At 35.7% G+C, this 13,989-nt stretch overlaps 1 protein-coding gene across 3 annotated transcripts in view; it reads right to left on the bottom strand.

The window, feature by feature from the left end:
• Positions 1-13,989, bottom strand: part of LOC149072936 (nuclear pore complex protein Nup133-like) — a 335,975-nt gene that overhangs the window by 274,960 nt on the left and 47,026 nt on the right. For all 3 annotated transcript variants that reach the window (XM_089246206.1, XM_089246208.1, XM_089246207.1), the window contains exon 7: positions 6,217-6,327. In XM_089246206.1, the coding sequence (XP_089102332.1) occupies positions 6,217-6,327 (111 nt within the window). The remainder of the gene's footprint in view (positions 1-6,216; positions 6,328-13,989) is intronic.

The raw sequence follows: 13,989 nt of genomic DNA, 5'->3' as shown, positions 1-13,989 counted from the left end.
ATGCATGAGAGAGTAATTACATTACATCACTTATAGATAACAGTTGCAATGCTTTTCCCCCATGTTGCTTTCCACAACCCATCTTAAAATCAATTTAAGCAGGAAAAATTTCAAAAGAGGAAAAAGTTTTCACATTCAAAGGAGGAAAAAAAATGAAACACAAAGTTCGATGCCAGAATTTGTCCCATCCACATTCTAGTGGATTTTTCATTCATGTTTATGCTATGAATGACAGTATACAAAATATACTCAAACTTTTTCAACTAGTACAAATTTTCATATACCTAGGTTTGTATAATATGTTCCGACAGATGTGTTTTTTTTTAACTCTGAGCCATTATAGCACAATCAAGAGAGAAGCAAGAGCAGCAAATAATTCTTACATTCACTGTTTAATCATCTCCGATTCTATATCCCGAATTGGCTGTACATTCAACAATGAAATTAGAATCTTTTAATGAACTGTTCAAACATAATTCACAAAAAATGTTTCCCGATTTAAAGTGTTTCAATCCAGACTATCACTGCTAAACCATCTTTTGAAAATGCAGAGATTAGAATTAAATGTTTAAGATAAAGTAGTACAAATACATTAATTTTGTCAAACAAAGTTTATTGTATCTATATAATATCAGCAAAACAGATATATTCAACACTTAATAGCCATGCTAGGAGGACACCATGCTCCATTGCAATTTTTGTTCTTCTTGATGCCTACTAACAACCCTCCGAGTTTGTTGGTCCATTAACAGAACAACCTGTATATGCAACTTAGATAACACTGGAGTAAAATGAGCAAATCAAAAAATTTCTTAATTTAGAAATTAAAAATTCTAAAAAATACTTAGTTTTGGTTGGATGTTAAAGAGAATCAGAGAAATGCTTCACTATACAAATGTGTAATTTTGAACACAAAATTAGGAACAGCTTAATACTTTATGGCAATCAATTCTGGGCAAGAAAATTTTTTGTCCAGATTGTTACAAGTTGCTGAAGTCTTTCATTTGTAGACAAAAAAGTACACGACTGCAAGGGTGGAAAATAAAAGTTTGATTTTTGTAGCAGCTCATCAGTTTTGTAGAACTTCAATATTTTGGCAGTAAATAAAATGTGCGGTTTTATATAGGCCTATATATATGCAGTATATAGCATACACAGTATTACTTTTTAGTTCAATAAACTTATCTCAGCTCAGAAGATAGGGCTGTGGTCCCACCCCCCCAAGGCACAAAATAGATAAAACTTTCTAGAAAAGTTGAAATTTTTTTAAAAATTTTTATATAAAAAAAATTCGGACTTGATAGGCCTATTTATATTTTTACATTCTCTATAATAATCAACAAATGTTAACATAAATGCTAACATAAGCTAATGGCATTTCAGATTTCAAAAATAGTTATAACAAAGTGTTTTTAGATTAAGCTTGGAGATTTGGTAGTCACGAATTTAAAAAAAATGGCCACAGGAGAGACTTGAAAAACTCATTACAAAAGTAATCATATTTCTTGTTTTTACCACTGATGCAAGTTTAAGTTGTGCTTTCGTTCTCTTCGGTTTCAAGCATTTTTGAACGTTTGATCTTGCTTCTTTTACCAAAATTGACTAATTTCATATTTAAATTTAGCAAAAGTGTTTTTCTGCTGTGAATTCCTAATTTCGCATAAGTATTTTTTTTTTTTTTTTGAGTTCACTCTTGATCATTTATTACCTTGGTTTGATACAACATACTTTGAGATGACTTTTTTTCATGGATCAAACTTAGAATATTTATTAGAAATTTTAAGAAATTTAATACAATTATTAAAAACTACAAAATTTAAGTTTTAACAATATTATTTTAAATTAGAAAATTACTTAAATTATTGAATTAAATAAATTATTAATTGAATAATCCACCCTCCCCCAGCATCGTTGGCAGAGCCTACTGATGTATATATATGATATATATCAATATAAGAATTGACATTCATCATAATTGAGCCGTACCCTTAAGACTTTCAAGTCTATCTCCACCTATGGCTGGACTAGGAAGGGTGGCGAGTCTACTCTTTTTCTGGTAAAAATTACAGGGGGGCACCAAAATAATACTGCCCTTGGGTGAGGGAGAAAATAAACCAGTTTTGAAATTGTTGTTTGGTTTTTGAGAGAAATATGTATAAATATATATAATTTTTTTTTTCACATGCAACATACACGCCTGCAAAAAAATAATAATTACATCATCACCCAGAACCAGTATAATTTTGGCAACTCCCCCCTAATTTTTAACAGAAAAAGACTCTGCGGCCTTCCCCAGTAAATTTCCCATGAACCTTGTAAGCGCCAAAGCAGCAAATTTTTTTCGCGCCAAGGAATCACAGTTTCGCAGTGGTCAATTCAAGATGGCTGACAAAGGACACATAAAATTACAAAAAAATACAATCTATAGATATAAAATTGATTTTCTGTCTGTCTCTGTGTGTGTGTGTGTGTATGTTCTCTATACAAATCTACAATTTTAGATCGATCGTCGCCAAATTTTGCATATATACCAAATGGGACCCGACTTGAACGATAGGCTACTTTAAAAGTTTGTCAGAGCAGGGCAAATGCCCCAAATGGGCAAAAAACGGTCGGGCAACAATGGTTTCTCGGCCTCAACAATCACTTTCCGAATGTTTACTTTGGTTACCATGGTTCCTTAGCAATGCGTTTCAGACGTGTATATGCCGTTACAATGGTTTGTCATTTCCTTAACCCTGTCAGTACATGTATAATATTTATGCCTTTATAATGGTTGGCCACATTTTCAATACTCCCAGTAATGAGATTTTTTGAATGCCGTCGTTATCATCATCAGCATCGCTTTGAGGGTCAGGGAAAGGGTGATCCTCATAGAAATCAGTGTTGAAATTGCCGATTTTAATGTAGAAATATGAAAATTTGGTGGGGGGGTTTCCTGTCACATCAATAATTTTAAAAATTGTATTAAATACTCGATTTTTGAAATATTGAGTTCGCTTAGAGATATACGAAGCCCAAGAGATTAAACATGAAGTAATCAGCCGGACCTACTTTCGAGTTGGATATCTAGGCAATAACATTGATTTCAACTTTTTATTTACGTCTTCTCAAGCATGAAAATTAATGTCTCCGTATTGTCTTGTAATATTAAATTGCATAAATTCATGTGGGTTGGGATATTTTAAAATTAATTATGGGCCCGTAGAGTACATTTAAAAAATTCCACAGCTTCAACTAAGCATTTTTGGAAGCTGAAACAGGCAGAAATAGATAACTTGAAGGTCAGGGGGAGGGGGAATCGAAATACCTAGCGCCCTTAAAAAAGGAAAAAATATATATATTCATTTCTACGTTTCCTTAAATCTAGATTTGTTTATTTCATGAGTCGCGCAGGAAGTCGCCATATTGGTTAACTTAGACACGGTTTGCATGTCCCTCAAAGAAAGAGAGAGATAGCACGTGATCCAAAAAGCTTCATTGAAGAAAACGCCGGGTATTATAGCTAGTGTATAATATAAATCAACCTAACATGCAACAATGTGTAAAAATCAATAGAAATATGGTGGGAAACACGAAAAATTAGGATAAAATGAACACAAAAATTGAATCAATGACATGGGGTTTATAAATATGGTTGATACAGAGTTTATGGATGCTGCTGTCAGGGTTACATATTTTAGCCCACAAAAAGTCACCACATTAGCACCGACTCCTTCTGTAATTTCGCATGAACAAAAACAGTAAATTCACCCCCACCCGGAACACCTGATTTACCAAGGCCATAATACGGTTTTTTTTCTGGAGGGGAAACGCAATTTTACTGTCCCTTGACTGTGAAATTTGATAATTTTGCAAAGCAATTTTTATTGCCTTTTCTTAAAGATATACCATTCTATCAAAAGTGCTGTCCGGAGCACTGCCCCCCCCCCCATGCCGGTTTTGGATCAGATCACGATATGTAGCAACCCGGGCCGCACGTATGAATGAAAATTTACTATCCCCCGGGGGCCAGTATCCATTTTTTTTCAACAAAAAAAAGTGAACTTGCCACCCTTCCTCATTTAGCGCCAGCGGAATGAGACCCCTGTCCTCTCCCATTGCGGCCACAGCAATGACTACTGCGAGACAAACATTTTAATAACATCCGAGGTCCAAAAGGGGGATTTTTAAAACAACACTAAGAATGACACGTAAGATGTCAATATTAAGTCAACAATCAGCATCGTGAAGATGCTCTACATTAAGTTATGGTCAGAAGCGGATAAAAGTCAGTTGACAGCCCCGGACATAAAAAAATATATTAAACCCCTTAAATTAGGAAAAAAGGGGGCCAAGGGAGTTCGGTGAGCCCATCGTTAAATCTGTCTCTATTTACGGCTTGAATACCTGTCAACTGAATTTTTCTCAGCCTGATGACCAATTTTCATCTGATTTGAAAACCACTGTGTTAAACTAAATGTCAAATTGCAGGATTCTGTGATCTTTCATAAATAGTTCTCCTTTTGATCATGTTTGGGGCTACGGTTTCTTGCTGAGATTTCAATCTAGTTAGAAAATATATAGCGCACATTTTATTTCTAGATAGATCATTATTTTCAATCAGATGATATTTAAAAAAAAAAAAAAAATTTTATTGTAAGTAAATTCAAAATACCTGTGCGCTTCTTTAACCTTGGCCAGCTATATATACAAGAGTATTCTCCCACTGCACGCAAGTTAGTTTCTACATGGGCCCTCTTAAATCGTCATTTTAAATAACATTTAAAAAAAATCAACAAAAGTAACGACAGAACAAACAGCAAATGTAACTTGAGCGATGGTTCAAGAAAGGAATTCAACCCTTAGGACTAAAACTTTTGAAAATAAAATAAAAGATGAATTTTTAAATATGATGAAAATGAAAGAACGAGTGGGCACGTGGGGAAATAAAGAAAGGTAGTAGAGGGGGGAAATTCTTTGTTGTACGCCTTTCATGCCAGTTTGGTTCCGACCAGCTTTCCATAAAGTGACGACTCGTTAACCAAGGAGCTTCTATTCCAAGCGCCTTGAAATCAAGTTATGCTGATGTCACATGGTATGCTCACATGAAGGAAGCTAATGATAGTAGTTCAATGAAGGGAGGGAGAAAATTAGCAAACTTGAACCGGTGAAGTTCCTCCTTAAAGAAAGAAACACCCACAGCAGAAAAGCGGGAGAGACTGAGGTAAAGTTTGTTTTTTTTTTTGCTAAAAAAAGTGAAAAAAGTCACCTGGACATGAAAATACGTAATAAAAGTGACCGGTTTTTTAAAAAAATGACTTTTAGTGGAAAAAGTGAACTGTGTCAAGCCCTGTATTTATGTTGGTGCAACATCTATTATTTTGAATCAGCAATTAGGGCATAGAATTCAAGGCTTTATACAAAAATAATTCCTGTTTTTTAATCAGGGGAATCCTAGTGCCACATTGTAATGCATCAAAATACTTAGTGCAGTTAAGCTAAGTGCCATAAAGTTCAACTCCCTATATTTTTCTGCAACTTTTTCCCATGCACAAAATCTAAAAAAAATAGAGCAATTTTCTTTCTGCACTGTATCTAAGGATTACATATGTCTATATTTAAACGAAAGATCTATACTTCTTTTAATTACGAACTTTACCACATATCAGTAACATGTATACCATACCAGGTTACTTTCACTTCAATATCATTGGAGTTATATAAAGAAAAAAAAATTTAATCTTTTGATTTAAATCATAGTTTCCCAACTTTTTTGGTCCCATCGCCCCCTTCTTCAGAAAATTTTTTCTCCCATCGCCCCCCAACGAAATCTAATCCATAGGATCCTATGTTATACCCGTAACATCTACTGCCCCCCCCCCGGAACATTCCATCACCCCCCAGGGGGCGTTAACGCCCACGTTGGGAATCAATGATTTAAAAAAAACAAGTGAAATTAACGATTTGTTTCAATTATTTTAACAAATTAGTGTTTAAAAATAAAACATAATACGTAAAAAATTAAGTTACTCATGCTATGAACCTATTGTGTTCAACATACTATCCAAAAGCATCTGTTTAGGTTTATGATGGTTTAAACATGTTTTTTATGCTTGTCAGATGTTAAAACCCAACCTTGATTTCAATCTTATATGAACTTGACAAGGATATGTCAGATTTATTATATTTGTTTTAGATCTCATAAAATCAAATGAACATCAAAAGGTCACATACCGATTCATTTGGTTGTGATGGCAAGGCCCCAAAAATAAATGAGGTTACTCTTTGTCCCATTCCGGCCAGGACACCTTGAGGCAGTCTCACTGTACGGCAGATTACTTGATGCTAAAAAAAAAATATCTTAAGCACAAATAGTTAATAGCATCTGAACTACTAGGGGTCTGTCCAGACCTTTTTTGTAAGGGCCTATTTTTGTGAAAAATAATTAATTCTGTGGGACGCAAAATAATCTAGTTAATTTATCACAAAAGAAATTGAAATGCCAAAATTATGGTTTCATGAATTTTTACTTTGTGAAGGGTCCATTTTTCAGATGCATAGTTTCATAAAGGGTTCGTTTTTAAGATCAGGAATTTTGTGAAGAGTCCGGAAAACAGACCCAAATTTTGGCTGGACAGACCCGATTACATTATTATAATGTTATTAAAGTTTGCTGTTTTCACTCAATTAGTTATTGCAATCAAGGAATTATTTTCCCTTGTTATCTACAACAAAACCTCACACATCTGGTGTGTGTGCACACATTTAAAGTTGAAGGCAATGTCACTCCCTGAGGATCAGGGAGTCATCCCAGAGGAATAACATAGCTCCTATATTATGCTCCTTGCAGTAGAAGCCAAGAGTGTAATATAGGATATGTGGGTTTGCTCAAGAAAGAAGGGGTAGTAGGATAAATAAGTTTGAAAAACATAGCTCCAAAAGTTATCCTGACGGTGAAAACAAAATAAGTCTCTGAGAATTTTAAAAGAAAACATGTAAATACTTTGTTGTATAGAAATAATTCCCAATAAAAATTAACAAAATTGCTAGCATTTTGATAAAATTCTGTACAATAGATAAATCAGGTGGATAGAAGTCTGTATACAGGATGAAAACTTAAGTCTTTTTCACCTCAAGTAGCTTGTAAATGATTACATATAGAAACATACTTTTAATTAGAAAAATAATCAAAATATTTTGCCCATTTTAGATGTCATTTATTTTGCTAGGGCCCATATATGTACAAAGATAAAAAAAAACTTTTGTATACACGGTTCCCTTCCTCTAATTTCCAATTAAAAAGTTGTTGCCCTTTCTCTCGTGAAGAAGAAAAAAAAAATTTGTGTATCCAAGTACAATATTCGTTGAGATGTTGCTCACTGAATTAAAGGGATATCTCAAAATTCAGAGAAAAGTTTTAATAAATTACAACTTTGAGGTATTCAAAATTTTTACGTCATGTTTTCTCAAATTCATCCCTTTATATGTGTTATTCTTTCAATCATTTCCAGCGATTTTTGAACTTGAATATTTCAGCGAATATTACTTTTAAAAACATGGAATTTTTTTGGTCAAGCTGGGGAGAGACAGGGCAACAATTCTTTCATAGCAAACAGTATAAAAAATTAAATTTTGTATCTTGGTGTGTATATAGGGTGAATCCGACTTATTCTGCCAAATGAAAGGGGGTGATAGATGAGCCCAAATGGATCATGTAACACCCCACCTACCCTGTCTTATCTCAAACTGTTTGAGTTATGGTGCATAATTGATTATAGAAAAAATATACGACAAGTCTAAACAACCTGCATTTGTAGAGTTTCTAAGTGACCTACATGCAAACTAAGCGATTTTTTCTGTTCTTTCCAAATATATGACATCATTTTCATCAAAATATCTGGATTTAATGGCGAGCTACAAGCGATGAAAGATTAGCAAAGTTTAAAATCAAACTGTTGCCAATATTTTTCTACGTCAATTACACAAATAGCCTTCTGGCTAGAATCAATCAAATTTACCAAAAACTTGTCCATTGTACAAGCTTTCAAAAGCCTACAATAAACCATATCAGTGCTCTGATTTGGGAGAAATTTTGCCCTTTGTGCGCAATACATCACTAAAATCAACGTTTGTCGAAGTAGATATTAGATGGAAATTCGGAATTGGAGATTACAGATTTTGGTGACAATTTTATTTTGCAGAAAAAAATCATACAAGGTGGCATTACAGGATCATCAACATCTATAGGATATCTGTATTTAATGGCGAGCTTCAATTGCTGAGAGATTGGTGAAATGAAAAATCAAATTGCAGCCAAAATCTACTAAAATTACTTTGATGAAAGCAGATTTCAGTGATGTATTACGTACAGAGGGCTAAATTTCTCCTGAGCCAGAACACATATGGTGTAACATATCACCACTAAAGGCTAGTGTTTCATTAACCTTAACACAAAGTGGTCCCCTGGGAGAAGACTCCTCCCCAGCGCGACCCAACCCGCAAGGGTAAAAGGCTTATATCCCTGGAGGGACAGAGCCTGGGCCGTGACTGGTTTGTCGGAGAAGACCCGGTTGAGTCATGGGATTTGTGTTTATATATATTGTGTTATACATATTATATGTATTCACTGTTTTTAAATATCTTGTCTCATGAGTGGAGATACCCGCAGGCTTCCATTCCGTCATCACAATAATTCCACGCTCTCAAATTGCCATAGCCATGTATACAATAGGAGAAGCCTGATAAACTTCCTCCATCTTGTTGAGCCTGTTGACATCCATGAAAAATTAAAGTTTTCTGATAATTGCAAGCCACGTCTACATATGCAAATCCATCGAGTGATGTCATCGATTTCTCTGTTATCTCGTATTACGTGAAACCTTGAGCGCTGGTGCTCAATGTAATCAACTAATGTCATAGGATGTTGAAATAACTAACAATTTTTAACCAACTTCAGAAACATAATATACTATTCCGGCTGTCCCAGGTAGTACACTTCCTGTAATCGTGTTTTCCTCAGAGTAATACATCTATGACTGAGATGCCATTGACGTGCAAATACCCGCAATTTCGGAAAAGGACTAAAAATTTTGTTCATGTGTCCTGCGGGATGGCTTTTTTCCTAGTTCTAAGAAAAAGAAAGTAGAGAAAAAGCTTCCCAACTTTCTCCCTTTTTTTCCTCTTTTTACCAAGTATCATCATCACACGGCCTTGAAAAAGTGGAGTTACTACTTTGTACACTGTACTGTATTGATATACACGAGGGGTTGTTGAAGAATAAGATGAGGGATATCTAGTTGATTCCTTGAGTGAGGGGCCATGCAATTGTCAAATTTGAGTTTTTATTCCCCTGTGGATTTTCTCCCTTCCACTTACATACCGGAAATTATAACACTTATGCGGCTATTTGCTGGCATTCAAATTCTATATGGCATAAATTCGCCTTGTTCCTACAATATTGTGAATGCATATTTTTTTTATCGTAAAGGACTGGAACGCCAGTTCAAATTGTAAAACTTTCCCGAGATCGTGGAAAAAAAATGAATGAACTCTCTTGAATATCCACAGTTTTGTCATCCAGTTGCTGTGGTAGTCACAGATTTGCATCGTGAAAATCACGAGTGTGTACTCAGAATCAACTTTTGGAGGGCAAAAGGATCTAATTCTACACAGAAAGTTTGGGTCACTAACACTCGAAAAAATTTTTAAATTAACACAGATAATAAAAGAAATTAGTTTATTCCAATATTTTAATTCTTTACAAAAAAAATTTCAATCTTGGAGGGAGAAGGGAAGAGGTGCCTTATACCGCCCCCTCCCCCCACCCTACCCAAATTTTGCTTTTTTGCAAAAATCCGGGTTTGGAACCCGTGACTGCACAATGGTAATCTGCTAAAAACGTGATTTTCTAAGATTTTCTCAAATTTTGAGTTGACTATTCCTTCGAAAAAACTTCTGGTTGCCGTGGCGATCACACAGACTTACAACACAAATATGTATACATATATACTAAACTTCAAATGCTCGCATTACCAGTTTGGAAGATAGATGCAAGGCCGCAACTGGGGGAGGCACCCAATTCATCCTTTGTAACTGCTTCTTCTACATTACATGGGTGTGACAAAATGTGTGCTTGCCTCGTTTGAGAAAGTATCTAGTTGCGGCGCTAGATAGATGATATCACCTACAAAACAACACACCAAATACTGGGCACACACACATAAGCACACTGTTAAGTTTCTCCAATGCAAATTTGACATACCTCCCATATTATGGTGTGACAATATGTGACGGTTAAATGGCGAATGATTATAGTAGTGGACCATCAGGAAGGGAAATAAAATCATTCTACCAGGAAAACCAAAGTATGAATAGGGAATCAGAAGATAGGTGCCTGAGAGAAAAGAGAATCTAATTTGCTTTAAATTTGATCAGAAGATATTGAAAGTGCTAAGATTTTTTTAACAAAATGTAAAATCAATCAGAAGAGAATTTATAGATTGATTTATAACCAAATATATAAATGTGTGCTTCCAACTGTTAATTATAAGTGGATCCTGCTTATAACGTTTTTTAAAAACCCATCATAAACACTTTAAACGGAAATCTTAATGAGAATTACTTATTGTTAGGACCATCAAAATAAGTTGTACCAAGTGGGAAAACGTTCTAAATGGGGGGAATGTTATAAGCGGGATCAACTGTATATTTGTTTCGGATTTATTACATGTGCAGAATTGCACACGTCAAATTCTCAGCGCTAATGAGCTTCTCTGCAAGCTTTTCCTACTAATAGACAATGAAAGTAAATGAACCTTAGGATAGAACACGTTATCAGAAATGTGTGAATTACTTGATTCACAGGTACCTTTTTCTCCTACCCAGAACAGGGCCCACCACTCAGTCTCAACAAAGAAATATAAGCAAGTGATCAAAGACCTGGGGCATGCTGGAAGAAAATTCATAGATATACCAGTAAATTATGGGGGGAGCGCCTAATTTTTTTTTAGAGGGGCCCACTTTCACTCAAAAAGGACTCAGTAAGAACCCAGATTTTTTGAATAACCTGGGTCCCAGGACAATTAAGAGTACAGCAGCATCTCTGTATGGTATCCGAAGTATTCTGATTACGATGGAGTGGTTCAGCTCGAATGTCAGACGTTCGCCTGTGATGCAATCTGCATCTTCCCATCAACGAATGGGTCTTCCACTGTTCTCTGTGGGACTTGCAACAAATAGTGGTGGTCTTCATGTGATGAGATCATACTAGTAGTCTTAGGTGTGTCGTCTTCCTGTCAACTAACGTCTTATCTCCTTGCTCCTTATGTGCCGTGTCCTTGATGTGCTAATTTGCAAATCGTGATCTTCCCTATATTATTGTCTGATTCCTCAGAGAAGTCGTCAAGATTCTCTTAGACTGAGTGGATTGTTGCTGTCATAATTGGGTGAGGTCTTTTATGTTTATATATCAAGAAGATGGCTATTGTACCAGGTGTACAGTATGAAATGCAGATTTCAGACAACAGATGGCGGACCAATGCAGTTTGTGCTATAAAGATTTGACACTGCGCCATTTTGTTGTCTCATCAACAAGTGTCAGACGCGCACGAGTGATGAATTGGAAAAGTGTGTGCATAGTGTTGTGTTCAATATGTCGAAATTTATACCGAACAAAGAGCATTCGCGGACAGCATTAATTTTTTGTTTTCATTTGAAGAAAACTGCTGAATCATACCGATTATTTCGAGAAGCTTATGGTGAACATGCTCCATCGCAAGATACGTGTGAACGATGGTTTCAGTGTTTCAAAAGTGACTTCGATGTTGCAGACAAGGAACATAGAAAACCACCAAAAAAATATGAAGATGTGGAATTGCACGCATTGTTGGACGAAGATGATATGCAAACACAAAAACAACTCACAGAGCAATTGGACGTTAGTCAACAAGCTGTATCCCATCTGTCTGAATGTCATCCCATCTCATCCGAATCTTTCAGCAGTTTTCTTCAAATGAAAACAAAAAATTAATGCTATCCGCGAATGCTCTTTGTTCGGTATAAATTTCAACATATTGAGCACAACACAACATTATGCACACACTTTTCCAATTCATCACTCATGCATGTCTGAAATTTGTTGATGACACAACAAAATGGCACAGTGTCAAATTTTTATAGCACAAACTGCATTGGTCCGCCATCTGTTGTTTGAAATTCGCATTTCATATTTATATTCCTGGTATTTACTGTAAAATTTAAATTAACTAATGAAAGTAACAATAATATGAAGTTATGCATTAATAAATGATTTAATCTAGAATTTGCCAATGCTTTCTTTGAGTTTCCCTGAGACTTATATAATGGATGCAAGAATCGCTGGACGTAGCTTATAGAAGACCCTACGATGATTTGTTGTAGGCTCTTTCAAAAGCTGGTGCAGTGGACAAGTTTTTGGTAAATTTGACCGATTGTAACTAGAAGGGTATTTGTGTAATTGGCGATGAAAAATTTTGTCAACAATTCAATTTTGATTTATACAAAAATTGACATGCTTTTAAGACAAATTTTAATTGGTCGACGCGTTTCGGCTCTACAATGGGGAGCCGTCATCAGGACCTCATGGTCAGAAATCACAAAAGTCAGACGTTGAAGGGGGATCTGATTTTTGTGGATAATTCAATTTTGAACTTTGCCAATCTTTCAGCGCTCATAGCTCACCAATAAATCCAGATATTTCGATGAAAATGATTTCATCTTATGATTTTTTTCAATCTTCCCAAATATAGGTTTAGTTTGTGTGTAGAAACTTCAAAAATGCTGGTTTTTTTTTTAAACTTGATACGTTTTCCATAATCAATTATATACCCAGAGATACTGCTGTACTCTAATTTACTTGGGTCCAGGGACCCAGGGTATTCAAAAAATCTGGGAAAAAAAAATTATCTTGGAAAAAAGTATGGTCCCCCCCCCCCATAATTCACTGGTATTTCTATGAATTTTTTCCAGCATGCTCCAGGTTTTTCATATCATCTGCTTATATCTCTTTGTAGAGACAGAGCGGTGGGCCATGTTCTGGGTAGGAGGAGGAATCTGTGAATCAAATAATTCATTTCTAAAAGCCAGTGGCGTAGCCGGGGGGGGGGGGGGGGTAACAGAGGGAGCGATTTCTTCCCCAATCGAATTTTTGCCTACATTGGCACCTATCTTTCTAAATGACTTTTGATCTTTTGATTGGGTTTGTACTAACCCAATCACTGAGAAGAAGGAAAAAAGAAAGTGGAGGTTTTCATTACCATTTTTGACAATTGCTCTCAAGCTCTTCATCTGGAAGCACGTTCAGATCAGCCTCAGTCCCCCACCTTTATTAAAGGGCAGAATCTTGCCCACTTCTAGTTCTAACCTTTTTCTCTTGCTATTGGTGGTTCTCGGTAGAGCTCCTAGAAATACCTTTCATAGGTATGAGGATATGGCGTTCACGAAATGCTCATTCTGTTCTGAACGGCCACCAAGAGCATTGACTATGGCACCTTTTGAAGAAATTAGGCATGGGAACCTATTGTGGACAGACCACTGAACCTATGAAATAATGGCTAGGATTCAAGCTGCAAGAAGTATCGCCTTTTCTTTGGGCGCCTTAGGTAGAGCTTCAGCTCCTAGAAATACCACTTTATGTATGGGGGACTTAGCTAGATTCATAATGCCTAGAAATGCCACGTTATCTGCAGGTGCCTTGGCAAGAGCTACTAGTTTGTATATAGAGCAGTGTCAAAGACTAAGAAAAGGTGGAAAACAGCTATGAGCTTTTGAGCCCTAAAAAACCCAAAATTTTGGGGCACAAAAAAGGGTTCTGGAAGAGTTTTTCTTAAAGGTGGGTAAATAAAAACCTATAATTTTAGGTCAATAGCGCTCTGATATGTAGAGAATGAGGGAGGAAAAATTAGTCTTCTATATTTGTACGGCAATATATTGTACTATAGTATATGGTGATAGTGCATAGTTTTATGTTAA

Source organism: Pholcus phalangioides, unplaced genomic scaffold (genome assembly GCF_987345545.1).
Source record: "Pholcus phalangioides strain wild (caught in Gottingen) unplaced genomic scaffold, Ppha-v1.0 ptg000017l_1, whole genome shotgun sequence".
NCBI classification, from domain to species: domain Eukaryota; kingdom Metazoa; phylum Arthropoda; class Arachnida; order Araneae; family Pholcidae; genus Pholcus; species Pholcus phalangioides.
The sequence above is the reverse complement of the archived record's forward strand: the minus strand, read 5'-3'. Positions and strand labels throughout refer to the sequence as shown.